The 27996-nt window shown below is 47.5% G+C and overlaps 2 protein-coding genes and 3 pseudogenes across 5 annotated transcripts in view; 1 reads left to right on the forward strand and 4 right to left on the reverse strand.

The window, feature by feature from the left end:
* Positions 1–760: 760 nt before the first annotated feature.
* LOC121503156 (putative leucine-rich repeat-containing protein DDB_G0290503) lies at positions 761–4330 on the reverse strand. Of its 3 annotated transcripts, none has more exons than XM_070285733.1 (8): positions 3665–4330; positions 2773–3557; positions 2671–2712; positions 2388–2610; positions 2171–2320; positions 1394–1993; positions 1242–1316; positions 761–1185 (listed from the first exon to the last, which is right to left on the reverse strand). In XM_070285733.1, exons 2-8 carry the CDS (start codon positions 3546–3548, stop codon positions 883–885), a joined length of 2169 nt encoding a protein of 722 aa, XP_070141834.1. In that variant the 5' UTR covers positions 3549–3557; positions 3665–4330; the 3' UTR covers positions 761–882. The 3 variants fall into 3 exon arrangements, with proteins under 3 accessions (XP_070141834.1, XP_070141833.1, XP_041633266.2); XM_070285732.1 differs by having other exon boundaries at positions 762–1185; positions 1388–1993; XM_041777332.2 differs by lacking the exon at positions 3665–4330 and having other exon boundaries at positions 762–1185; positions 1388–1993; positions 2773–3598.
* A 2388-nt stretch (positions 4331–6718) lies between these two features.
* Positions 6719–15315, reverse strand: LOC121501838 (zinc finger protein 721-like; annotated as a pseudogene).
* A 3075-nt stretch (positions 15316–18390) lies between these two features.
* Positions 18391–20594, reverse strand: LOC121503144 (zinc finger protein 660-like; annotated as a pseudogene).
* A 2894-nt stretch (positions 20595–23488) lies between these two features.
* LOC108083853 (uncharacterized) lies at positions 23489–26878 on the reverse strand (annotated as a pseudogene).
* A 234-nt stretch (positions 26879–27112) lies between these two features.
* Positions 27113–27996, forward strand: part of klar (klarsicht) — a 123108-nt gene continuing 122224 nt past the window's right edge. For both annotated transcript variants that reach the window (XM_017180220.3, XM_017180309.3), the window contains exon 1: positions 27113–27813. The gene's annotated coding sequence lies outside the window, so the exon portion shown is untranslated. The remainder of the gene's footprint in view (positions 27814–27996) is intronic.

Below are 27996 nucleotides of genomic sequence, written 5' to 3' on the forward strand. Positions count from 1 at the left end.
GCCAAGTTTTATACGGACAGCAATGGCAACGCCCAGCCGCTGTGCGAGAAGAGCGACGATACGCCCGAGCACATGGACAAGGACTCGCTGGAGAAGGATGAGAATGGTGAGTGGTGATCTGGCCCTGAACTGAGCTTCATTCTAGATTGATTCCCTGACTCCTTGCAGACTCTGGCATAGCCACTAGTCCCGCACCGACTAGCATCAACGTGACCAGCAGCACCAGCACCATCTTCATACCGACCGGCAACAACTCCTCCTCGTCCGCCTTCGTGGCTGGAACACTTAACGGCGGAGGGTGAGGCAATGGTCACGGCGGCAGCCAGCCTGGAAGTTTCCTTTATGATAGGGTTTTTACTTCCAAGTTCCTTTCATATACCGTTCGCGCTGTTCTGTTGCTGAATTAAGTCGGTCGAGTGGTTATTTTTTTTTAATTTTTTTTATTCTTATTTTACTTTTTTTCGAATTTTTGCCCCGGGAAACGCCCCCACTTGGGGGGAAATCAGAAAGGTGCGGCAAGGGTCGGACTGACACTCGGATTGGAAGCGGGAACGTAAGCCCCTGTTCACTTTTCATATTTTGATTCAGTGTACAAATATAAAACAAATAAAATCAAATATTGTTTGTTGAAATTCAATGAAAAGCTTTTGATAATCTATATTGATTTTGTATACTTTGACACATTTCTCGAAATTTTCAATATTGGAAAAATATACTATTTAACTTTTAAACAAAAGTATTTGAGAAATTTATTCGAATTTATTTTTATTCCTTAAAGAATTTTATTCCTTAACGAAGTACATGGATGAAACTTAAAAAAGGGTTTCATAACTCACTGATCTCAATATTCATGGTAATCTGTAGCTACTTCTTCCTAGTTATTTAGTGACCCTTCTTTAAAGCGTCGAACACATCGATTTGGGGCTGCACCACAGCCAAATTTTTACGTTTGGTAAATAGCATTTTTATCGGTACATCATCCTCGCTTTCATCATCCGACGAATATATGTGTATTTTGGCATTTCGCTTCTTGGAGGGGCTCAAAGGCTTATTGACAGTGGGCATTCTTAGCAGCCTCTTTGAGTACTTCGTGGGCTGCGGCGACTTGGCTATAGTTGAGGCAACTATTGGCTGCGTGGTACTGCAAATTTTGTTCATTTGGGTCTTCAGCTGCTTTATGATGGCCTGTTTAAAATATTGTTATTATTTGTAGCTAAAAAGCCAATATATTTCCAACTTACATCCTTCTCGCGCTCGAGAGCAATCAGCTTGGTTTCCTTTTCTTTAAGGTCCTCTTGCAGGGCGAACATCTTATTCTGCAAATAAGAATATGAAATATAAATATATGTAGAATTATATAATATAATGTAAAAATAGGTGGTATTACCATTACCGTATCCATTTGCTTCTTTATTTCCTCTTCGAACTTTTCCTTAGTAGCTGCCAACTGATAGCCCATCTGCTTCTTCCCATCCTTGAGGCTGGAATTAAGCTTTCTAAGCTCATCAATTTCAGCCACAAGACTTTGCATTTTCGCTTGCTCAGCACTCGATGCTCTGTCCCTATGTTTAAGTGCAGTTTTGAGGGCAGCTATTTCGGCCTGATGGCGCTCTTTTTCGCCATCTAATTCGGTTTTTAGCCCCAGACTTTGATGGGTGGCCTTAAGTAGCTTTTCCTGCTCAGCCTGCAAGGCTTGACCTTGATCCTTCAGCTTGTTCTGCAAGCTTTTGATTGTTTCCTGCAACTCCATGATTTGAGCCTCGCACTTTTGGAGCTCTCTGCTGTGCAGGGAGGTCTGCTGGAACTTTGAATTTTCGAGATTCTCATCGTTAACCTCAACCAGCGAGGTTTGAGTGGCCTCCAGCTCTTCAATGCGATCTGCCATTTCGTTGTTTAACAACGACAGCCTTTCGAAGTCCAACGCTTGCTGGTTGAGCCCATCGCACTCCAGTGTCTTGTCTATCAATTCGGACTGGAGCTGATAATATTTATTCTGTTGACGAATAGAAATACGGGTTGAGAGTATAAATACAGCAAGTAAAACGTATAACGGGTGCAACACAGAGGATAAAATTGCAAACGCACAGAGTTATCTGGTTTAAACACAACAAATAAATAGGATGGATTTTAGTTATGGGTTCCATCTAAAAACTGGATATTAGAAACATACCTTAAAATCACCAAGTTCAGCAACTGTATTTCGCATTTTGAGCTTTTGCTCTTCCAATTCTGCCGCTTGCTTATTATTTTCATATAAGAGGTTTGCAGCAGTCGCTTCAGTTTGCTTCAACTTCTGTTGGAGGTCGCTCAAATCACTTGCCTGAAATCACATGCCAGAATACATATAGGAGAATATTTCAATTTCAAAATTCGGGTATACTGATTACCTCAGCTTTAAGACGATGAATCTCCGATTGGTTTTGGTCGAGCTGTGCCTTTTGCTGGTCAACAATAGACTTGGTCACATGAATTTGGTTCTTGTAGTTATTTTCTATAGCTGTACGCTGCTTTAGAGTGTTTATATATTTCTCGTTCCACTGCATGCCTTTCTGCATATGCATGGCCAGCCTGTTCTTCAGACTCTTGTTATTGTTTGCCATCTCATTAAGCCTGGAATGTACAGAATAAAGCGTATATGATCGATAATGTGACAGGAAAGGTTTGTCTTACCGACTCTTCAGACTCTTGTTATTGTTTGCCATTTCATTAAGCCTGGAATGTACAGAATAAAGCGTATATGATCGATAATGTGACAGGAAAGGTTTGTCTTACCGACTCCTCAGCGCAATATTTTCATAGTGTTTTTCGTCATTACTGTTTTGCAAATTGAGTAAACGCTTGTCAGTTTTTATATTGCAAGCCCTGTAGTCGTCGTAGAACTTCTGAAACTGGTTGAGCAAACCCTTTCCGGTAATCCACATTGACTGACAGGTTTCAATTTCTGCTATAGGGCCATCTTCTTCGTTCGATTCGTTTGTGAGGCGTAGTATGCCAGGGTTTTCGTTTTCCTTATTATTATTTTCCTGGTTTTGATTTGGCTTGGGGTCGGATTTGTGATAAGATTCCCCTTCCAATTGCGTTGGCTTGGGACTGTCAAGCCCCAGTTGCGTAGGCGTCATCCTCATCTTCTTCTCGTTATCCTCGAAAAAAGATTTTGGCACCGGAGTTCCGCTTCGTTTTGGAGCCCTGGCGGAAGACTCGATGGAGGTGGCGTTGATATCAGCATTTTCTTTCTTGCTGGACACATCTGGAGATCGACTAGCTTGCCGAGTCTGGAACACTTCCAGTTGGCTCAAAGTACTCTTACTGGAAAACGCCACTGGAAGTTCAGAGTGTGCAACGTCGCTAACCTTGAGATCTTTACAGTTATCCGTCATCTTGGATGTCTCAATGGGCGATCGCTTAGCTTCGCTAGTAGCCCTTACTTTTCGCGTATCCACAGCGTATGGTGGTTTTTCCTGGGACAACTCGCGACCGGGAGTCCGAGACGGTTTACGTGAAGGCACTACCGCAGGACTTTTCACGTTTTTTTGGCCTTTACGCGGCATGACGAGCGCCTTTGGAAGTTTTGGAAATGTACAGAAAACCAACAGTTACTGATAGTTTCAGTGATTTTCACAGTATTAGGCAATAAAGTGCCCGATAGGACAACAATTATATTCACCTTTTTTTCAGTTTTTCACAAATTCGACAAAACTTTGCAAGAATAAGCGGGAAAGCACGGTTAATTTTGCAAGTATGACCGCGTCGTTGCGTCTTAAAAATACCACCTGGTATACGAATTAATACCGAAAACCAGCCAAAAAACCTTTCACCTTTCTAGGAAAGTTTCTCCGTTCTTTTTAGCTGCTCAACCACAAAATTCTGAATAGCTACAGCATCCTCAGTTTACTCAACGCGATCCTTATCGGAGATCTCCAATTTTCAAAAAGTATAAGTAAAGGTAAAAAAACTAAAAACCGATTACAACATAGCTAGATTTTTAGCTGTATTACCGATTGGAAATTCCACCCCCATTTGCTACATTTGACATTGTTTTTTACGTAAAATATACATTTGACACTACGTTAGATTTCTGTTAAAATTCTGTTAACGACTAAATTTAAAAAAGCACATCTGGTAACACCGATATTCGCTGTTCTAGCAATGTCTCCTTGGATTTTGCCTTTTTGTTAGCTGTTTTTTTTGGGTAATCTAGCTGCGACATCACTGGTTCGAAAGGAAACAGATGATAAAGGAAACAACAAAAGAAAACAGAATTCGGTTGGCGGCGGTCGCGTCGCCGCTTGAGCAGTTTTTTTTCGAGATAAAAAACAAACTAAATAACAAAGTTAATTCGAAATGAACGTGATAAAACCGCTCGGCTGCGCTGTGGCTAATTCTAAAATGTATTTTTAACAGATTTCCTGGCTTGCAGCGTGTTTAAAAGTAGTTTTATGTTTTTGTGCGAGTTACAGCAGCCGCTAAAAAAGTGCAAAAAGCGGCAGGTCGAGAATAAAATTAAGAAACGGCGATAGAGAGAGAATGTGCAAAAAGGAAGCAGCCGCAAATCAACTTGTCGGTTTCTGGTATTTCTGCCTCGCTACCGCTGCCTGTGTGTGTGTCTGTGTCCGTCCGTGTTGGCGTCGCTAAAAGTGCATGTAAAAATATTAAAGAAGCTGAGCAAGCGAGCAAAAGTAAAATAGAAGTACGGCTTAAACCGAACTGGCTGGAAAAGTGTGATAAATCCGGAGACGGAGGAGTGTTGCCAGCGACATTGGCTCTGAAGCCGCGGCCTACACGGCTGCCATGCACCCGTCGACCACCACTACCAAGGGCGGAGTCACCTACAGGAATCTGGACCAGCCGCAGTACTTTGCGCCGCACTCGAGCTTCCATCTCTACCACAAGGGCAGCCCGACCAGCGGTTGGTACTCCACGCCCTCCTAGGTGCTAGACGATCAGGGCCAGGCCCACTCCTATCAGGAGCAGCATCATTTCCAGCAGCAGCAGTACCAAGATGGCAGGCAGAGCCAGGCGCCGGGCGGCGATAGATGGGACTTTGTGGGGGCGCTGGGCAAGGTGGCCAGGATGTTCTTCAGCGCCAGGAAAGGGAATCCGGGATAGAGCGAATAGGTTTGCTAGGACTGGTTGCTCCTCAGGACGAGGCACTCCCCCACTAGCAATCCATAGAGCGTTAAATGAAACATTAAATGTTGTTAAATAATTCTTAAGTCTGTAAATTAAGAAAAAACACGTAGCGCACACTGAGACACCCAATGAAATTATAAGCAAGAATACTCAAAACGCAATTAATTAAACACAAACTAACTAACAAGTAACGTGTAATGAGTAAGGCTAAAGTAAATTGAAATATAAACTAAGACTTGCATAGAGTGCCAAGGAACAGAGAACATGAAACCCAGCTATGAGGAACGGCTTGAAGCCAACCCTCTCCCCCTCTCTCTCTTTTTATTAATTATTTAAATAAATTGTAATTTTACCGATACATAGGCACGCGCGTATATAAGATTAACTCATTACAACATATAGTATCCCTAACATACACATAAATATATTTAAAGACATTTTTACAACATATGCTTCCTCCTGTAGGTCCTAGGATTTATGTGTAATCGAGCAGCGATTCGACTCGGTTATAAGATCTCTAAGAGTTCTGCTAATGTTCGTCTAACTCCGTTTCCTCCCTATTGTATATTTAATGAATCTAATATCTAAAAACAACAACAATATACCGAAAAAAAACAAACAACAAAAAGCAAGGACCGAGCAAAAAATCTATAATTAAATTTTGTATAGAAGCAACAAGAAAGTTTCTCCCATTAAAGGCTTAAAAAAATATTGAATTTAAAAGTTGTCTACTTATTACTTAAGGAATACCTAAAGGGGCATTTCAATAGAAGATTTCATTATATTTATACCCTTGCAGGGTATTATAATTTCAGTCAGAAGTTTGCAACGCAGTGAAGGAGACGTTTCCGACCCTATAAAGTATATATATTCTTGATCAGCATCAACAGCCGAGTCGATATAGCCATGTCCGTCTGTCCGTCTGTCCGTCTGTCCGTCTGTCCGTCTGTCCACCTGTCCGTTTCTACGCAAACTAGTCCCTCAGTTTTAAAGCTATCTGAATGAAACTTTGCATATAGTCTTCTATATACTCTCACTGCTATATATGTCGGAACGGGCCGGATCGGACGACTATATCATATAGCTGCCATACAAAGGTTCGATAAATTTTTAGAAAAAAAATTATAACTTCGGTGTTTTTTAATATTTTTGCATCATTTTTGAGATATAGCCATTTTATATTATTCCAGATTTTTGGTAAAAATTTTATGAAAATCGGACGACTATATCTTATAGCTGCCATAGGACCGATCAGGAAATTAAAGGAAAAAAATGATAACTTTGTTGTTTTTCAACGTATTTTCATCTACTCTGAGATATAAGCTTTTTTTATTATTGTAAAATTATGGTATAAATTTCATAAAAATCGGACAACTATATCATATAGCTGCCATAGGAGCGATCGGTAGATGTAGAGAAAATGTAAGGCTGGGAATGTACAACTGTAACTGTCAAACTGTAAACATAATAAGTATAGGTAAAATGTAATGAAACTCTGTTTTGTCTGTGTTTTAAGCATTTAAATTTATAATATAAATATCAAAACCAATCTGCAAGGGTATACAAACTTCGGCGTGCCGAAGTTAGCTTCCTTTCTTGTTTTTATTATTATTTGAGAATTTGTATTTCAGCTGATGAATCCCTGAAATCTGCCTTGTTTAAACCTCACCTAAAGACTTTAATTAAATAAATTAGTTTTGAGATTTTATGTTTTTAATTTATTTTTTCTTTACATTCGCGTCTCAAGACGACTTTCATGGAAGTCCAGTGCTAAGGGAAAGAAACGGAAATCGAATTTAATACAAAAGTTTTCCCCGATTGACCTTTATATGTATATATACAATTCATATGTACAGAAACAGATTCTTAAGGATATATAGTAAATATATACAGAAACAAAACAGACAAAAGTTTGAAGAAAATATTTGTATATGTAGGCCAAAGTCGTAGAGAGAGGTCCTATTGAGGGAGTCAGGATCATTTAGGGTGGCATTAAAGCAAGAAAAAAACATATATAAAACTCCACGGACTGACTCGGATGTTTAACAATATTTGTAATAAGATATTATAAAAACTTGAAGCTACGAAAATTCCACGGAGGCTTCCTCCCTCCTTCTCTCGCTCTCTCTGCGATTTTGGTATAAAACTTTCTTACGATTAAAACTATGCGGCACTTTGTGTGTATTTGATGAGTCTCCCAAAGAAACCCCTCCTAAAATACGTACAATTTGGTTCTCCTGCTTAAGAAGCAGCCTGCAGGTCCACCTTTGTACTGGAATGTGCGCGCACCACCTGGCTTTCCGTCTTGATCTGGGAGGAGTTTGCCGCGGGAGCTTGAGCCCCAGCTGGTGCTGATGCTGGTGCTTCGTGCTTGGCCTGGTGAACCTGCAGCAGGCCTTAATTAATGCTCGTGAAGCTGCACTGGTCGCACTTGTAGATGATCGAGGACAGCTCCTGCTCGGGATGGCGCTTCTGGAGGTGTATCTGCATCGAGTGAAGGGAAAGGTAAGAAACAGTTTGCGGAGAGAACTTACAGAATGCGAACCCGAAAGGCGGTGCTCTGGATGGCCTGGAAGTCACAGTGGGGACAGGAGTAGCGTTTGTGCTCCTTGTGCGTGCCGAGATGCCGCCGGAAGGCGTTGTGATCGCTCGTCTCATGGTCACAGATGTCGCAGCGGAATCGCTTTCGCTCTTGATGCGTCCGCAGGTGCAGGCGTAAGCTGCTCTTCGAGCCAAACACCCGCTGGCACTCGGAACACTCGAGCTGCTCGTTGCGCTCCTTGCACAGGTGCTCCCGCAGGGTCTTCCGCTGCTTGAAGGCCGCGCTGCAATCCTCGCAGCGATGCATCAGAACGGCGGCGTCTGTGCCGGGGGCGGAACCCCCCCGCTGCTGCTGCTGTTCCTGCTCTGCCTGCCCAGGTTTGCCCATGCCAAGCCCCTGGGTGCGATGCAGCCAGCGGTGGTTCTTCAGCTGCTTCGTGTTCTTGAAGCCCTTGCCGCACTGCTCGCACTTGTAGTTGCGCTCCTCCGAGTGGATCTTGGCGTGCGTGTTGACCATCTGCGAGTAGATGGGCGTCTTGAAGCTGCACAGCTGGCAGCAGTACAGCTCCATGTCGATCTGGTGGGTGCGCCACAGGTGCGTGTGCAGGCAGTTCCAGTTGCTAAAGTCGCTCGACTTGCACTCCGGGCAGATCATCGGCTGGCTGGAGCTGGGCAGCCCGTTGTGGCACCTTTCGTGGTACTCCAGGGTGGCGGGCGACTTAAACCGGAACATGCAGCCTTCCACCTGGCACTTGCCACCCTCGGGCACCTGGCCGGAGCCTGGCGGTGCCCTCCTTTTTGAGGATGCACTGCCGCCCGAGTGCTTGGCCCCGTAGGGACGCCCGCGGACGGAGGTTCCTCCGGGCATTGGTGGCTCTACGGCAGCGGGCAGTAGATTGCTGGCCACATATATGCGGCGGGCTTTTCCGCAGGCGTTGGCGTGGCTTCCGCCGCCAAAGGCACGAGTGGAGGGACAGGCAAGGGCTGGGTTTCGGTGGCGGTGCTGCTGCTGGTGCACTCGCCGGTGCTGGTGGCATGGCCTGTTTGTTGGGCGAAGCGCCTACCGCCACGCCTTCCAGGAGGTTCAGGATGTTGCAGGCACAGCCGCTGTCTGGCATCAGGGGCGGAAAATCCGGCAGGGAGTTCACGTTCACCTGTTGCTGCTGTGGCTCGCGCAGACAGTCCACGCTCTTGATGAAGATGCGGCTCTTGGGCTGGCCTTGGCCTTGGTTCTGGGCCTGCGCCTGCTTCTTAACGTGGACTTCGTTGGGTTTCTAGCTAAGCAGCGCCAGTATCTCATCGTCCTCCAGTTGGTGATCCAGACTGAGGTGCAGGCTAAGAGTATCGCGCTGCTGTAGAATACGTTGGAGCTTTGCCGAAGAATGTAAATCACCGGTTGGTGCCAACTTACTTGGAGACCTTTTGCACAAACGAGCGCTGTGCGTTGGACATTTCGCCGTCTCGCTGTTGCCGGTCCGATTAATTAATTTAATGAATTATGGTTTACAACAAATTCCGTACAATTTTAGCACACAATTTTAGCAAACAAAAATAAGTGTGACCGTGCAGCGATCGTTCGAATCGATGATTGTTCTTATAATTATCGATAGTGCTATCGATGAAACACGTTACAAAATATTCGTTACGTTATAAGTTGTCTGGCAACTCTGCTAAAAAAAAAGTGGCAACGCTAACTCGGCCGGCAAAGCAGTACCATGTTTGAACAAAGCAGTTTACGGCTGGACACGAAGCAGTTCTGCCGGCAAGTTGGCAGCCTCTCCGAGCGGCGGTTTTTTCAGCGCGCATTTTCGAAAAATCAGCTAGTCTATGCCTTGATCGTATCAGAAGAGTGAGGACGCGAAGTTTTGCCAACGTCGGGAGCTCAGTATCCAGGTTCATCCGAACAAGTGCAGCTCCAATGCCGGCAGCGGTGGAGCGACCACCAAGAGGAAGCGCAAGACGAAGGCGGCCCAGCAGGCGGAAGATCAGGAACGTCAGGAGCAGGCGATGCCGGAGCAGCCACTGCCCAAGCTGCCGGCCATGGAGCAGCGCGACCAGCAGCAGCCCCGCAGCCGCCTGCCTTCGCTCGTGGACGAGCAGCAACCCGCCTCTTTGGCGGCGGACTCGGCAGTCAAGGACCCTGAGCACGCAATGTCCAAGCACCTGCCCTCGCCGGTGGCGGTGTCCGTGGCCCCGCCGCCCAGCACCGACTTCAGTGCGGACTCCCTGCTCAAACAGCAGCAGCAGCAACAGCTGGATCCCAACGAGAAGAGCAGCACGATCCAATGGATAGGCACGCCCTACCAGCAGCCGCCGGCACCCATGCCAGCCACGGCCCTCCTCCGGCAGCTGTACGCAAACCGGGAGAGCGTGATCCGGGCCACGGCTCGCCAGACGCCGACAGGCGTCGGCCCGGGCGTGTTCTACGGGACGCAGACGGGACCCTTGCCCACGCCGCCGGGCAGTGAGTCCTCGTACGAGAACCAATACCTGCAACTGCACTCGGCCGCCTCGGCTGGCGGACATCCCGGCAGCGGCCAAAAGACTTCTGCCGCCGGGCAGTGAGTCCTCGTACGAGAACCAATACCTGCAACTGCACTCGGCCGCCTCGGCTGGCGGACATCCCGGCAGCGGCCAAAAGACTTCTGCCGATGCCTTTACCAATCTGGTGTCCACCTACGGGGGCTATCACAGCTCCATCGACTACAACAACGCCATGACCCCGCCCAGCTCAGTGTCCCCGCGAGACTCCAATCAGCCTGGCAAGGCGGCGCCCGTGCTCACCTCGAATGGCGGTGGCTGCGACTATGCCCCCGATCCGCTCCGGGGCCAGTATGCGACGACATCCGGAGACGTTGCCTCTGAAGCCGCAGGCCTACACGGCTGCCATGCACCCGTCGACCACCACCACCGAGGGCGGAGTGACCTACAGCAATCTGGTCCAGCCGCAGTTCTTTGCGCCGGACTCGAGCTTCCATCTCTACCACAAGGGCAGCCCGACCAGCGGTTGGTACTCCACGCCCTCCTAGGTGCTAGACGATCAGGGCCAGGCCCACTCCTATCAGGAGCAGCATCATTTCCAGCAGCAGCAGTAGTACCAAGATGGCAGGCAGAGCCAGGCGCCGGGCGGCGATAGACGGGACTTTGTGGGGGCGCTCGGCAAGGTGGCCAGGATGTTCTTCAGCGCCAGGAAAGGGAATCCGGGATAGAGCGAATAGGTTTGCTAGGACCGCACACTGAGACACCCAATGAAATTATACGCAAGAATACTCAAAACGCAATTAATTAAACACAAACTAACTAACAAGTAACGTGTAATTAGTAAGGCTAAAGTAAATTGAAATATAAACTAAGACTTGCATAGAGTGCCAAGGAACAGAGAACATGAAACCCAGCTATGAGGAACGGCTTGAAGCCAACCTTCTCCCCCTCTCTCTCTCTCTCTCTCTCTCTCTCTCTTGTTACTAATTATTTAAATAAATTGTAATTTTACCGATACATAGGCACTCGCGTATATAAGATTAACTCATTACAACATATAGTATCTCTAACATACACATAAATATATTTAATGACATTTTTACAACATATCAAATGCTTCCTCCTGTAGGTCCTAGGATTTATGTGTAATCGAGCAGCGATTCGACTCGGTTATAAGATCTCTAAGAGTTCTGCTAATGTTCGTCTAACTCCGTTTCCTCCCTATTGTATATTTAATGAATCTAATAGCTAAAAACAACAACAAAATACCGAAAAAAAAACAAACAACAAAAAGCAAAGACCGAGCAAAAAATCTGTAATTAAATTTTGTATAGAAGCAACAAGAAAGTTTCTCCCATTAAAGGCTTAAAAAATATTGAATTTAAAAGTTGTCTACTTATTACTTAAGGGGTTATCCGGGTTTAAAACCAAAAAAAAAGGCATATTTTCCAGAATTTTTTTAAAAGATCCTATGACACTTTTGCAAATTTCATTTATTCCTCATTAATACATAATGTTTGAACTAAATTCTGTAAAATTTTGAACAAGAAATATTCACAAATGAGCCGTTGAGGGAGGGTTGAACTTAACCCTAAAAAAAATTATGTCCTTGCGGTAGGCAGGATTTCTCCGTCAATTTTTATTTGAAATCAAAAAACCAAAATTTTTCTGTTAGCTTATGTGTCTGGCTTGTCTCTGAACGAAGGATTTTTTAAAAAATTAAAAATTGAATTTTTGGGAGCGTTTTTCATGAAAAATTACCCTTTTTACGTCAATTTTGGCCATATTTGGGGTTATAAAATCGGTTATAATTGAAGATATAAAAAATCCTTCGTTCAGAGACAAGAAAAACATGTCTAGAAATCTTGACTACCGACTTCAAGAAAGTGGTTTCGAGAAAAACGCGTTTAAAGTTTTAATTGCCAGTTGTGACTCATACGACGCGCTGGGCTTTAAATTTCTCCCATTCCTACAGTTTTGCATCGATCGACTTGAAATTTTCGGACAACATTCCTGACACTTTGTACTATTATATAAAAAAGTTTGAAAAAAAGCATTTTTTGAAATTTCAAAACCCGGATAACCCCTTAAGGAATGCCTAAAGGGACATTTCAATAGAAGATTTTATTATATTTTTTTATTATTATTTGAGAATTTGTATTTCAGCTGATGAATCCCTGATCTCTGACTTTTTTAAACCTCACCTAAAGACTTTAATTAAATAAATTAGCTTTGAGATTTTATGTTTTTAACACAAGACGACTTTCATGGAAGTCCAGGGCTAAGGGAAAGAAACTGAAATTGAATTTGATACAAAAGTTTGCCCGATTGACCTTTATATATATACAATTCATATGTAAAGTAACAGATTCTTAAGGATATACAGTAAATATGTACCGAAAAAAAAACAGACAAGAGTTTGAAGAAAATATTTGTATATGTATGTATCTTTGGTGTAGGCCAAAGTCGTAGAGAGAGGTCCTATTGAGGGAGTCAGGATCATTTAGGGTGGCATTAAAGCAAGAAAAAAATATATATAAAACTCCACGGACTGACTCGGATGTTTAACAATATTTGTAATAAGATATTATAAAAACTTGAAGCTACAGAAATTCCAAGGAGGCTTACTCCCTCCTTCTCTCGCTCTCTCTGCGATTTTGGTATAAAACTTTCTTACGATTAAAACTATGCAGCACTTTGTGTGTATTTGATGAGTCTCCCAAAGAAACCCCTCCTAAAATACGTACAATTTGGTTCTCCTGCTTAAGAAGCAGCCTGCAGGTCCACCTCTGTACTGGAATGTGCGCGCACCACCTGGCTTTCCGTCTTGATCTGGGAGGAGTTTGCCGCGGGAGCTTGAGCCCCAGCTGGTGCTGATGCTGGTGCTTCGTGCTTGGCCTGGTGAACCTGCAGCAGGCCTTGATTAATGCTCGTGAAGCTGCACTGGTCGCACTTGTAGATGATCCAGGACAGCTCCTGCTCGGGATGGCGCTTCTGGAGGTGTATCTGCATCGAGTGAAGGGAAAGGTAAGAAACAGTTTGCGGAGAGAACTTACAGAATGCGAACCCGAAAGGCGGTGCTCTGGATGGCCTGGAAGTCACAGTGGGGACAGGAGTAGCGTTTGTGCTCCTTGTGCGTGCCGAGATGCCGCCGGAAGGCGTTGTGATCGCTCGTCTCATGGTCACAGATGTCGCAGCGGAATCGCTTTCGCTCTTGATGCGTCCGCAGGTGCAGGCGTAAGCTGCTCTTCGAGCCAAACACCCGCTGGCACTCGGAACACTCGAGCTGCTCGTTGCGCTCTTTGCACAGGTGCTCCCGCAGGGTCTTCCGCTGCTTGAAGGCCGCGCTGCAATCCTCGCAGCGATGCATCAGAGCGGCGGCGTCTGTGCCGGGGGCGTCTGTGCCGGGGGCGGAACCCCCCCGCTGCTGCTGCTGTTCCTGCTCTGCCTGCCCAGGTTTGCCCATGCCAAGCCCCTGGGTGCGATGCAGCCAGCGGTGGTTCTTCAGCTGCTTCGTGTTCTTGAAGCCCTTGCCGCACTGCTCGCACTTGTAGTTGCGCTCCTCCGAGTGGATCTTGGCGTGCGTGTTGACCATCTGCGAGTAGATGGGCGTCTTGAAGCTGCACAGCTGGCAGCAGTACAGCTCCATGTCGATCTGGTGGGTGCGCCACAGGTGCGTGTGCAGGCAGTTCCAGTTGCTAAAGTCGCTCGACTTGCACTCCGGGCAGATCATCGGCTGGCTGGAGCTGGGCAGCCCGTTGTGGCACCTTTCGTGGTACTCCAGGGTGGCGGGCGACTTAAACCGGAACATGCAGCCTTCCACCTGGCACTTGCCACCCTCGGGCACCTGGCCGGAGCCTGGCGGTGCCCTCCTTTTTGAGGATGCACTGCCGCCCGAGTGCTTGGCCCCGTAGGGACGCCCGCGGACGGAGGTTCCTCCGGGCATTGGTGGCTCTACGGCAGCGGGCAGTAGATTGCTGGCCACATATATGCGGCGGGCTTTTCCGCAGGCGTTGGCGTGGCTTCCGCCGCCAAAGGCACGAGTGGAGGGACAGGCAAGGGCTGGGTTTCGGTGGCGGTGGTGCTGCTGGTGCACTCGCCGGTGCTGGTGGCACGGCCTGTTTATTGGGCGACGGGCCTACCGCCACGCCTTCCAGGAGGTCCAGGATGTTGCCGGCACAGCCGCTGTCTGGCATCAGGGGCGGAAAATCCGGCAGGGAGTTCACGTTCACCTGTTGCTGCTGTGGCTCGCGCAGACAGTCCACGCTCTTGATGAAGATGCGGCTCTTGGGCTGGCCTTGGCCTTGGTTCTGGGCCTGCGCCTGCTTCTTAACGTGGACTTCGTTGGGTTTCTAGCTAAGCAGCGCCAGTATCTCATCGTCCTCCAGTTGGTGATCCAGACTGAGGTGCAGGCTAAGAGTATCGCTGCTGTAGAATACGTTGGAGCAGCCTGTCGGGGAGAAACGAAAATTATGAGACGGCCGTCCTGGAGCCTACGATCATGACCTCACCCGGACACGGTCCCCGCCGCTGGGCACTCAATCCGTAGCAGCTGGCCAGGTGCAGGTGCTGCTGCAGCCGCACTTGGCAAAAACTGAGGACGAGACAGTTGGGGAAGCGTAGGATCAGAGGCGGAACCGAGCTATCCGCCTTGGCCTTCACACTTTCGCAACTCGAGTTACGGTCGGGCGGCGTGGCCGTAGCATTCTCACGCTCCTTGGCGGCGGCCTCCGCCAGCTCCGACTTGATCAGGTCCGCCTCCGATTTGATCTCGGCGGTGCGTCTGCGAAAGGGGTTGCGGTAGCTCTTCTTCAGTTGCTGCTGCAGGTCCGTTGTGTAGAAATGTACAAAGGGAATGCCTTCCGTCGGCGGCGGCGCTGCCGTTGCCCCTCTATAGGGTAGCCAGACAGCGGTAGCGACTGTGCCCCCTGGTGCTGCAGAGGTGGCGGAAGCGTTGCCGCCGATGCCCAGCTCGTACGGGTGGGCGGCGTGGCCGTAGCATTCAGAAGCTCCTTGGCAGCGGCCTCCGCCGGCTCCGACTTGATCAGATCCGCCTCCGATTTGATCTTTGGTGTTTTTGAAATGTACAGAAAACCAACAGTTACTGATAGTTTCAGTGACTTTCACAGTATTGGGCAATAAAGTGCCCGATAGGACAACAATTTAGTGCTAAAAGAAATATATATTCACCTTTTTTTTCAGTTTTTCACAAATTCGACAAAACTTTGCAAGAAGAAGCGGGAAAGCACAGTTAATTTTGCAAGTATGACCGCGTCGTTGCATCTTAAAAATACCACCTGGTATACGAATTAATACCGAAAACCAGCCAAAAAACCTTTCACCTTTCTAGGAAAGTTTCTCCGTTCTCTTTTAGCTGCTCAACCACAAAATTCTGAATAGCTACAGCATCCTCAGTATACTCAACGCGATCCTTATCGGAGATCTCCAATTTTCAAAAAGTATAAGTAAAGGTAAAAAAACTAAAAACCGATTACAACATAGCTAGATTTTTAGCTGTATTACCGATTGGAAATTCCACCCCCATTTGCTACATTTGACATTGTTTTTTACGTAAAATATACATTTGACACTACGTTAGATTTCTGTTAAAATTCTGTTAACGACTAAATTTAAAAAAGCACATCTGGTAACACCGATATTCGCTGTTCTAGCAATGTCTCCTTGGATTTTGCCTTTTTGTTAGCTGTTTTTTTTGGGTAATCTAGCTGCGACATCACTGGTTCGAAAGGAAACAGATGATAAAGGAAACAACAAAAGAAAACAGAATTCGGTTGGCGGCGGTCGCGTCGCCGCTTGAGCAGTTTTTTTTCGAGATAAAAAACAAACTAAATAACAAAGTTAATTCGAAATGAACGTGATAAAACCGCTCGGCTGCGCTGTGGCTAATTCTAAAATGTATTTTTAACAGATTTCCTGGCTTGCAGCGTGTTTAAAAGTAGTTTTATGTTTTTGTGCGAGTTACAGCAGCCGCTAAAAAAGTGCAAAAAGCGGCAGGTCGAGAATAAAATTAAGAAACGGCGATAGAGAGAGAATGTGCAAAAAGGAAGCAGCCGCAAATCAACTTGTCGGTTTCTGGTATTTCTGCCTCGCTACCGCTGCCTGTGTGTGTGTCTGTGTCCGTCCGTGTTGGCGTCGCTAAAAGTGCATGTAAAAATATTAAAGAAGCTGAGCAAGCGAGCAAAAGTAAAATAGAAGTACGGCTTAAACCGAACTGGCTGGAAAAGTGTGATAAATCCGGAGACGGAGGAGTGTTGCCAGCGACATTGGCTCTGAAGCCGCGGCCTACACGGCTGCCATGCACCCGTCGACCACCACTACCAAGGGCGGAGTCACCTACAGGAATCTGGACCAGCCGCAGTACTTTGCGCCGCACTCGAGCTTCCATCTCTACCACAAGGGCAGCCCGACCAGCGGTTGGTACTCCACGCCCTCCTAGGTGCTAGACGATCAGGGCCAGGCCCACTCCTATCAGGAGCAGCATCATTTCCAGCAGCAGCAGTACCAAGATGGCAGGCAGAGCCAGGCGCCGGGCGGCGATAGATGGGACTTTGTGGGGGCGCTGGGCAAGGTGGCCAGGATGTTCTTCAGCGCCAGGAAAGGGAATCCGGGATAGAGCGAATAGGTTTGCTAGGACTGGTTGCTCCTCAGGACGAGGCACTCCCCCACTAGCAATCCATAGAGCGTTAAATGAAACATTAAATGTTGTTAAATAATTCTTAAGTCTGTAAATTAAGAAAAAACACGTAGCGCACACTGAGACACCCAATGAAATTATAAGCAAGAATACTCAAAACGCAATTAATTAAACACAAACTAACTAACAAGTAACGTGTAATGAGTAAGGCTAAAGTAAATTGAAATATAAACTAAGACTTGCATAGAGTGCCAAGGAACAGAGAACATGAAACCCAGCTATGAGGAACGGCTTGAAGCCAACCCTCTCCCCCTCTCTCTCTTTTTATTAATTATTTAAATAAATTGTAATTTTACCGATACATAGGCACGCGCGTATATAAGATTAACTCATTACAACATATAGTATCCCTAACATACACATAAATATATTTAAAGACATTTTTACAACATATGCTTCCTCCTGTAGGTCCTAGGATTTATGTGTAATCGAGCAGCGATTCGACTCGGTTATAAGATCTCTAAGAGTTCTGCTAATGTTCGTCTAACTCCGTTTCCTCCCTATTGTATATTTAATGAATCTAATATCTAAAAACAACAACAATATACCGAAAAAAAACAAACAACAAAAAGCAAGGACCGAGCAAAAAATCTATAATTAAATTTTGTATAGAAGCAACAAGAAAGTTTCTCCCATTAAAGGCTTAAAAAAATATTGAATTTAAAAGTTGTCTACTTATTACTTAAGGAATACCTAAAGGGGCATTTCAATAGAAGATTTCATTATATTTATACCCTTGCAGGGTATTATAATTTCAGTCAGAAGTTTGCAACGCAGTGAAGGAGACGTTTCCGACCCTATAAAGTATATATATTCTTGATCAGCATCAACAGCCGAGTCGATATAGCCATGTCCGTCTGTCCGTCTGTCCGTCTGTCCGTCTGTCCACCTGTCCGTTTCTACGCAAACTAGTCCCTCAGTTTTAAAGCTATCTGAATGAAACTTTGCATATAGTCTTCTATATACTCTCACTGCTATATATGTCGGAACGGGCCGGATCGGACGACTATATCATATAGCTGCCATACAAAGGTTCGATAAATTTTTAGAAAAAAAATTATAACTTCGGTGTTTTTTAATATTTTTGCATCATTTTTGAGATATAGCCATTTTATATTATTCCAGATTTTTGGTAAAAATTTTATGAAAATCGGACGACTATATCTTATAGCTGCCATAGGACCGATCAGGAAATTAAAGGAAAAAAATGATAACTTTGTTGTTTTTCAACGTATTTTCATCTACTCTGAGATATAAGCTTTTTTTATTATTGTAAAATTATGGTATAAATTTCATAAAAATCGGACAACTATATCATATAGCTGCCATAGGAGCGATCGGTAGATGTAGAGAAAATGTAAGGCTGGGAATGTACAACTGTAACTGTCAAACTGTAAACATAATAAGTATAGGTAAAATGTAATGAAACTCTGTTTTGTCTGTGTTTTAAGCATTTAAATTTATAATATAAATATCAAAACCAATCTGCAAGGGTATACAAACTTCGGCGTGCCGAAGTTAGCTTCCTTTCTTGTTTTTATTATTATTTGAGAATTTGTATTTCAGCTGATGAATCCCTGAAATCTGCCTTGTTTAAACCTCACCTAAAGACTTTAATTAAATAAATTAGTTTTGAGATTTTATGTTTTTAATTTATTTTTTCTTTACATTCGCGTCTCAAGACGACTTTCATGGAAGTCCAGTGCTAAGGGAAAGAAACGGAAATCGAATTTAATACAAAAGTTTTCCCCGATTGACCTTTATATGTATATATACAATTCATATGTACAGAAACAGATTCTTAAGGATATATAGTAAATATATACAGAAACAAAACAGACAAAAGTTTGAAGAAAATATTTGTATATGTAGGCCAAAGTCGTAGAGAGAGGTCCTATTGAGGGAGTCAGGATCATTTAGGGTGGCATTAAAGCAAGAAAAAAACATATATAAAACTCCACGGACTGACTCGGATGTTTAACAATATTTGTAATAAGATATTATAAAAACTTGAAGCTACGAAAATTCCACGGAGGCTTCCTCCCTCCTTCTCTCGCTCTCTCTGCGATTTTGGTATAAAACTTTCTTACGATTAAAACTATGCGGCACTTTGTGTGTATTTGATGAGTCTCCCAAAGAAACCCCTCCTAAAATACGTACAATTTGGTTCTCCTGCTTAAGAAGCAGCCTGCAGGTCCACCTTTGTACTGGAATGTGCGCGCACCACCTGGCTTTCCGTCTTGATCTGGGAGGAGTTTGCCGCGGGAGCTTGAGCCCCAGCTGGTGCTGATGCTGGTGCTTCGTGCTTGGCCTGGTGAACCTGCAGCAGGCCTTAATTAATGCTCGTGAAGCTGCACTGGTCGCACTTGTAGATGATCGAGGACAGCTCCTGCTCGGGATGGCGCTTCTGGAGGTGTATCTGCATCGAGTGAAGGGAAAGGTAAGAAACAGTTTGCGGAGAGAACTTACAGAATGCGAACCCGAAAGGCGGTGCTCTGGATGGCCTGGAAGTCACAGTGGGGACAGGAGTAGCGTTTGTGCTCCTTGTGCGTGCCGAGATGCCGCCGGAAGGCGTTGTGATCGCTCGTCTCATGGTCACAGATGTCGCAGCGGAATCGCTTTCGCTCTTGATGCGTCCGCAGGTGCAGGCGTAAGCTGCTCTTCGAGCCAAACACCCGCTGGCACTCGGAACACTCGAGCTGCTCGTTGCGCTCCTTGCACAGGTGCTCCCGCAGGGTCTTCCGCTGCTTGAAGGCCGCGCTGCAATCCTCGCAGCGATGCATCAGAACGGCGGCGTCTGTGCCGGGGGCGGAACCCCCCCGCTGCTGCTGCTGTTCCTGCTCTGCCTGCCCAGGTTTGCCCATGCCAAGCCCCTGGGTGCGATGCAGCCAGCGGTGGTTCTTCAGCTGCTTCGTGTTCTTGAAGCCCTTGCCGCACTGCTCGCACTTGTAGTTGCGCTCCTCCGAGTGGATCTTGGCGTGCGTGTTGACCATCCGCGAGTAGATGGGCGTCTTGAAGCTGCACAGCTGGCAGCAGTACAGCTCCATGTCGATCTGGTGGGTGCGCCACAGGTGCGTGTGCAGGCAGTTCCAGTTGCTAAAGTCGCTCGACTTGCACTCCGAGCAGATCATCGGCTGGCTGGAGCTGGGCAGCCCGTTGTGGCACCTTTCGTGGTACTCCAGGGTGGCGGGCGACTTGAACCGGAACATGCAGCCTTCCACCTGGCACTTGCCACCCTCGGGCACCTGGCCGGAGCCTGGCGGTGCCCTCCTTTTTGAGGATGCACTGCCGCCCGAGTGCTTGGCCCCGTAGGGCCGCCCGCGGACGGAGGTTCCTCCGGGCATTGGTGGCTCTACGGCAGCGGGCAGTAGATTGCTGGGCACATATATGCGGCGGGCTTTTCCGCAGGCGTTGGCGTGGCTTCCGCCGCCAAAGGCACGAGTGGAGGGACAGGCAAGGGCTGGGTTTCGGTGGCGGTGCTGCTGCTGGTGCACTCGCCGGTGCTGGTGGCATGGCCTGTTTGTTGGGCGAAGCGCCTACCGCCACGCCTTCCAGGAGGTTCAGGATGTTGCAGGCACAGCCGCTGTCTGGCATCAGGGGCGGAAAATCCGGCAGGGAGTTCACGTTCACCTGTTGCTGCTGTGGCTCGCGCAGACAGTCCACGCTCTTGATGAAGATGCGGCTCTTGGGCTGGCCTTGGCCTTGGTTCTGGGCCTGCGCCTGCTTCTTAACGTGGACTTCGTTGGGTTTCTAGCTAAGCAGCGCCAGTATCTCATCGTCCTCCAGTTGGTGATCCAGACTGAGGTGCAGGCTAAGAGTATCGCGCTGCTGTAGAATACGTTGGAGCTTTGCCGAAGAATGTAAATCACCGGTTGGTGCCAACTTACTTGGAGACCTTTTGCACAAACGAGCGCTGTGCGTTGGACATTTCACCGTCTCGCTGTTGCCGGTCCGATTAATTAATTTTATGAATTATGGTTTACAACAAATTCCGTACAATTTTAGCACACAATTTTAGCAAACAAAAATAAGTATGACCGTGCAGCGATCGTTCGAATCGGTGATTGTTCTTATAATTATCGATAGTGCTATCGATGAAACACGTTACAAAATATTCGTTACGTTATAAGTTGTCTGGCAACTCTGCTAAAAAAAGTGGCAACGCTAACTCGGCCGGCAAAGCAGTACCATGTTTGAACAAAGCAGTTTACGGCTGGACACGAAGCAGTTCTGCCGGCAAGTTGGCAGCCTCTCCGAGCGGCGGTTTTTTCAGCGCGCATCTTCGAAAGATCAGGTAGTCTATGCCTTGATCGTATCAGAAGAGTGAGGACGCGAAGTTTTGCCAACGTTGGGAGCTCAGTATCCAGGTTCATCCGAACAAGTGCAGCTCCAATGCCGGCAGCGGTGGAGCGACCACCAAGAGGAAGCGCAAGACGAAGGCGGCCCAGCAGGCGGAAGATCAGGAACGTCAGGAGCAGGCGATGCCGGAGCAGCCACTGCCCAAGCTGCCGGCCATGGAGCAGCGCGACCAGCAGCAGCCCCGTAGCCGCCTGCCTTCGCTCGTGGACGAGCAGCAACCCGCCTCTTTGACGGCGGACTCGGCAGTCAAGGACCCTGAGCACGCAATGTCCAAGCACCTGCCCTCGCCGGTGGCGGTGTCCGTGGCCCCGCCGCCCAGCACCGACTTCAGTGCGGACTCCCTGCTCAAACAGCAGCAGCAGCAACAGCTGGATCCCAACGAGAAGAGCAGCACGATCCAATGGATAGGCACGCCCTACCAGCAGCCGCCGGCACCCATGCCAGCCACGGCCCTCCTCCGGCAGCTGTACGCAAACCGGGAGAGCGTGATCCGGGCCACGGCTCGCCAGACGCCGACAGGCGTCGGCCCGGGCGTGTTCTACGGGACGCAGACGGGACCCTTGCCCACGCCGCCGGGCAGTGAGTCCTCGTACGAGAACCAATACCTGCAACTGCACTCGGCCGCCTCGGCTGGCGGACATCCCGGCAGCGGCCAAAAGACTTCTGCCGCCGGGCAGTGAGTCCTCGTACGAGAACCAATACCTGCAACTGCACTCGGCCGCCTCGGCTGGCGGACATCCCGGCAGCGGCCAAAAGACTTCTGCCGCCGGGCAGTAAGTCCTCGTACGAGAACCAATACCTGCAACTGCACTCGGCCGCCTCGGCTGGCGGACATCCCGGCAGCGGCCAAAAGACTTCTGCCGATGCCTTTACCAATCTGGTGTCCACCTACGGGGGCTATCACAGCTCCATCGACTACCACAACGCCATGACCCCGCCCAGCTCAGTGTCCCCGCGAGACTCCAATCAGCCTGGCAAGGCGGCGCCCGTGCTCACCTCGAATGGCGGTGGCTGCGACTATGCCCCCGATCCGCTCCGGGGCCAGTATGCGACGACATTCGGAGACGTTGCCTCTGAAGCCGCAGGCCTACACGGCTGCCATGCACCCGTCGACCACCACCACCGAGGGCGGAGTGACCTACAGCAATCTGGACCAGCCGCAGTACTTTGCGCCGGACTCGAGCTTCCATCTCTACCACAAGGGCAGCCCGACCAGCGGTTGGTACTCCACGCCCTCCTAGGTGCTAGACGATCAGGGCCAGGCCCACTCCTATCAGGAGCAGCATCATTTCCAGCAGCAGCAGTAGTACCAAGATGGCAGGCAGAGCCAGGCGCCGGGCGGCGATAGACGGGACTTTGTGGGGGCGCTCGGCAAGGTGGCCAGGATGTTCTTCAGCGCCAGGAAAGGGAATCCGGGATAGAGCGAATAGGTTTGCTAGGACCGCGCACTGAGACACCCAATGAAATTATACGCAAGAATACTCAAAACGCAATTAATTAAACACAAACTAACTAACAAGTAACGTGTAATTAGTAAGGCTAAAGTAAATTAAAATATAAACTAAGACTTGCATAGAGTGCCAAGGAACAGAGAACATGAAACCCAGCTATGAGGAACGGCTTGAAGCCAACCTTCTCCCCCTCTCTCTCTCTCTCTCTCTCTCTCTCTCTCTCTCTCTCTCTCTCTCTCTCTCTCTCTCTCTCTCTCTCTCTCTCTCTCTCTCTCTCTCTCTCTCTCTCTCTCTCTCTCTCTCTCTCTCTCTCTCTCTCTCTCTCTCTCTCTCTCTCTCTCTCTCTCTTGTTACTAATTATTTAAATAAATTGTAATTTTACCGATACATAGGCACTCGCGTATATAAGATTAACTCATTAGAACATATAGTATCTCTAACATACACATAAATATATTTAATGACATTTTTACAACATATCAAATGCTTCCTCCTGTAGGTCCTAGGATTTATGTGTAATCGAGCAGCGATTCGACTCGGTTATAAGATCTCTAAGAGTTCTGCTAATGTTCGTCTAACTCCGTTTCCTCCCTATTGTATATTTAATGAATCTAATAGCTAAAAACAACAACAAAATACCGAAAAAAAAAACAAACAACAAAAAGCAAAGACCGAGCAAAAAATCTGTAATTAAATTTTGTATAGAAGCAACAAGAAAGTTTCTCCCATTAAAGGCTTAAAAAATATTGAATTTAAAAGTTGTCTACTTATTACTTAAGGAATGCCTAAAGGGACATTTCAATAGAAGATTTTATTATATTTTTTTATTATTATTTGAGAATTTGTATTTCAGCTGATGAATCCATGATCTCTGACTTTTTTAAACCTCACCTAAAGACTTTAATTAAATAAATTAGCTTTGAGATTTTATGTTTTTAACACAAGACGACTTTCATGGAAGTCCAGGGCTAAGGGAAAGAAACTGAAATTGAATTTGATACAAAAGTTTGCCCGATTGACCTTTATATATATACAATTCATATGTAAAGTAACAGATTCTTAAGGATATACAGTAAATATGTACCGAAAAAAAAACAGACAAGAGTTTGAAGAAAATATTTGTATATGTATGTATCTTTGGTGTAGGCCAAAGTCGTAGAGAGAGGTCCTATTGAGGGAGTCAGGATCATTTAGGGTGGCATTAAAGCAAGAAAAAAATATATATAAAACTCCACGGACTGACTCGGATGTTTAACAATATTTGTAATAAGATATTATAAAAACTTGAAGCTACAGAAATTCCAAGGAGGCTTACTCCCTCCTTCTCTCGCTCTCTCTGCGATTTTGGTATAAAACTTTCTTACGATTAAAACTATGCAGCACTTTGTGTGTATTTGATGAGTCTCCCAAAGAAACCCCTCCTAAAATACGTACAATTTGGTTCTCCTGCTTAAGAAGCAGCCTGCAGGTCCACCTCTGTACTGGAATGTGCGCGCACCACCTGGCTTTCCGTCTTGATCTGGGAGGAGTTTGCCGCGGGAGCTTGAGCCCCAGCTGGTGCTGATGCTGGTGCTTCGTGCTTGGCCTGGTGAACCTGCAGCAGGCCTTGATTAATGCTCGTGAAGCTGCACTGGTCGCACTTGTAGATGATCGAGGACAGCTCCTGCTCGGGATGGCGCTTCTGGAGGTGTATCTGCATCGAGTGAAGGGAAAGGTAAGAAACAGTTTGCGGAGAGAACTTACAGAATGCGAACCCGAAAGGCGGTGCTCTGGATGGCCTGGAAGTCACAGTGGGGACAGGAGTAGCGTTTGTGCTCCTTGTGCGTGCCGAGATGCCGTCGGAAGACGTTGTGATCGCTCGTCTCATGGTCACAGATGTCGCAGCGGAATCGCTTTCGCTCTTGATGCGTCCGCAGGCGCAGGCGTAAGCTGCTCTTCGAGCCAAACACCCGCTGGCACTCGGAACACTCGAGCTGCTCGTTGCGCTCTTTGCACAGGTGCTCCCGCAGGGTCTTCCGCTGCTTGAAGGCCGCGCTGCAATCCTCGCAGCGATGCACCAGAGCGGCGGCGGAACCCCCCCGCTGCTGCTGCTGTTCCAGCTCTGCCTGCCCAGGTTTGCCCATGCCAAGCCCCTGGGTGCGATGCAGCCAGCGGTGGTTCTTCAGCTGCTTCGTGTTCTTGAAGCCCTTGCCGCACTGCTCGCACTTGTAGTTGCGCTCCTCCGAGTGGATCTTGGCGTGCGTGTTGACCAGCCGCGAGTAGATGGGCGTCTTGAAGCTGCACAGCTGGCAGCAGTACAGCTCCATGTCGATCTGGTGGGTGCGCCACAGGTGCGTGTGCAGGCAGTTCCAGTTGCTAAAGTCGCTCGACTTGCACTCCGGGCAGATCATCGGCTGGCTGGAGCTGGGCAGCCCGTTGTGGCACCTTCCGTGGTACTCCAGGGTGGCGGGCGACTTGAACCGGAACATGCAGCCTTCCACCTGGCACTTGCCACCCTCGGGCACCTGGCCGGAGCCTGGCGGTGCCCTCCTTTTTGAGGATGCACTGCCGCCAGAGTGCTTGGCCCCGTAGGGACGCCCGCGGACGGAGGTTCCTCCGGGCATTGGTGGCTCTACGGCAGCGGGCAGTAGATTGCTGGCCACATATATGCGGCGGGCTTTTCCGCAGGCGTTGGCGTGGCTTCCGCCGCCAAAGGCACGAGTGGAGGGACAGGCAAGGGCTGGGTTTCGGTGGCGGTGGTGCTGCTGGTGCACTCGCCGGTGCTGGTGGCACGGCCTGTTTATTGGGCGACGGGCCTACCGCCACGCCTTCCAGGAGGTCCAGGATGTTGCCGGCACAGCCGCTGTCTGGCATCAGGGGCGGAAAATCCGGCAGGGAGTTCACGTTCACCTGTTGCTGCTGTGGCTCGCGCAGACAGTCCACGCTCTTGATGAAGATGCGGCTCTTGGGCTGGCCTTGGCCTTGGTTCTGGGCCTGCGCCTGCTTCTTAACGTGGACTTCGTTGGGTTTCTAGCTAAGCAGCGCCAGTATCTCATCGTCCTCCAGTTGGTGATCCAGACTGAGGTGCAGGCTAAGAGTATCGCTGCTGTAGAATACGTTGGAGCAGCCTGTCGGGGAGAAACGAAAATTATGAGACGGCCGTCCTGGAGCCTACGATCATGACCTCACCCGGACACGGTCCCCGCCGCTGGGCACTCAATCCGTAGCAGCTGGCCAGGTGCAGGTGCTGCTGCAGCCGCACTTGGCAAAATCTGAGGACGAGACAGTTGGGGAAGCGTAGGATCAGAGGCGGAACCGAGCTATCCGCCTTGGCCTTCACACTTTCGCAACTCGAGTTACGGTCGGGCGGCGTGGCCGTAGCATTCTCACGCTCCTTGGCGGCGGCCTCCGCCAGCTCCGACTTGATCAGGTCCGCCTCCGATTTGATCTCGGCGGTGCGTCTGCGAAAGGGGTTGCGGTAGCTCTTCTTCAGTTGCTGCTGCAGGTCCGTTGTGTAGAAATGTACAAAGGGAATGCCTTCCGTCGGCGGCGGCGCTGCCGTTGCCCCTCTATAGGGTAGCCAGACAGCGGTAGCGACTGTGCCCCCTGGTGCTGCAGAGGTGGCGGAAGCGTTGCCGCCGATGCCCAGCTCGTACGGGTGGGCGGCGTGGCCGTAGCATTCAGAAGCTCCTTGGCAGCGGCCTCCGCCGGCTCCGACTTGATCAGATCCGCCTCCGATTTGATCTTTGGTGTTTTTGAAATGTACAGAAAACCAACAGTTACTGATAGTTTCAGTGACTTTCACAGTATTAGGCAATAAAGTGCCCGATAGGACAACAATTTAGTGCTAAAAGAAATATATATTCACCTTTTTTTTCAGTTTTTCACAAATTCGACAAAACTTTGCAAGAAGAAGCGGGAAAGCACAGTTAATTTTGCAAGTATGACCGCGTCGTTGCATCTTAAAAATACCACCTGGTATCCGAATTAATACCGAAAACCAGCCAAAAAACCTTTCACCTTTCTAGGAAAGTTTCTCCGTTCTCTTTTAGCTGCTCAACCACAAAATTCTGAATAGCTACAGCATCCTCAGTATACTCAACGCGATCCTTATCGGAGATCTCCAATTTGCAAAAAGTATAAGTAAAGGTAAAAAACTAAAAACCGATTACAACATAGCTAGATTTTAAGCTGTATTACCGATTGGGAATTCCACCCCCATTTGCTACATTTGACATTGTTTTTTACGTAAAATATACATTTGACACTACGTTAGATTTATGTTAAAATTCTGTTAACGACTAAATTTAAAAAATCACATCTGGTAACACCGATATTAGCTGTTCTAGCAATTTCCCCTTGGATTTTGGCTTTTTTTAGCTGTTTTTTTTTTTGGTAATCTAGCTGCGACATCACTGGTTCGAAAGGAAACAGATGATAAAGGAAACAACAAAAGAAAACAGAATTCGGTTGGCGGCGGTCGCGTCGCCGCTTGAGCAGTTTTTTTTTCGAGATAAAAAACAAACTAAATAACAAAGTTAATTCGAAATGAACGTGATAAAACCGCTCGGCTGCGCTGTGGCTAATTCTGAATTGTATTTTTAACAGATTTCCTGGCTTGCAGCGTGTTTAAAAGTAGTTTTATGTTTTTGTGCGAGTTGCAGCAGCCGCTAAAAAAGTGCAAAAAGCGGCAGGTCGAGAATAAAATTAAGAAACGGCGATAGAGAGAGAATGTGCAAAAAGGAAGCAGCCGCAAATCAACTTGTCGGTTTCTGGTATTTCTGCCTCGCTACCGCTGCCTGTGTGTGTGTCTGTGTCCGTCCGTATTGGCGTCGCTAAAAGTGCATGTAAAAATATTAAAGAAGCTGAGCAAGCGAGCAAAAGTAAAATAGAAGTACGGCTTAAACCGAACTGGCTGGAAAAGTGTGAAAATCACTTAAAAGTCGGCCCTAATAGGTGAAGTCAAATAAAACGCAGCCGCCTGCAGTGCGTGCACTTGTATGTGTGCGTGTATGTGCGCAATTAAGTGTGTATGTGTAAAAGTAAAGCAAAAGCAAGGAGAAGAAAACAGTTTGCAGCCGGGGTACAAACTCCAATTGGAATCTGTAGGAGCTGGAAAACAAAGCCAATCAGCGCATGCGTGGCTGCAAAATCAAAGTAAGTTGACTCTCATACTGTGAAAATTTCATTAGAACTCAATTTAAAATTTTAAGTTGGTTGCACAAAAATAGCAACTTAAAGGAGAATTCTCTCCTGCGTTCTCTTTGCTCCGTCCCTCCAGTTTTGAGTGTGTGTTTGTTCTTCTATTTTCTTTGGCTGGTGTTTGTTCTTCTATTTTCT

The sequence above is a fragment of the Drosophila kikkawai genome, chromosome 3L (genome assembly GCF_030179895.1).
Source record: "Drosophila kikkawai strain 14028-0561.14 chromosome 3L, DkikHiC1v2, whole genome shotgun sequence".
NCBI lineage: Eukaryota > Metazoa > Arthropoda > Insecta > Diptera > Drosophilidae > Drosophila > Drosophila kikkawai.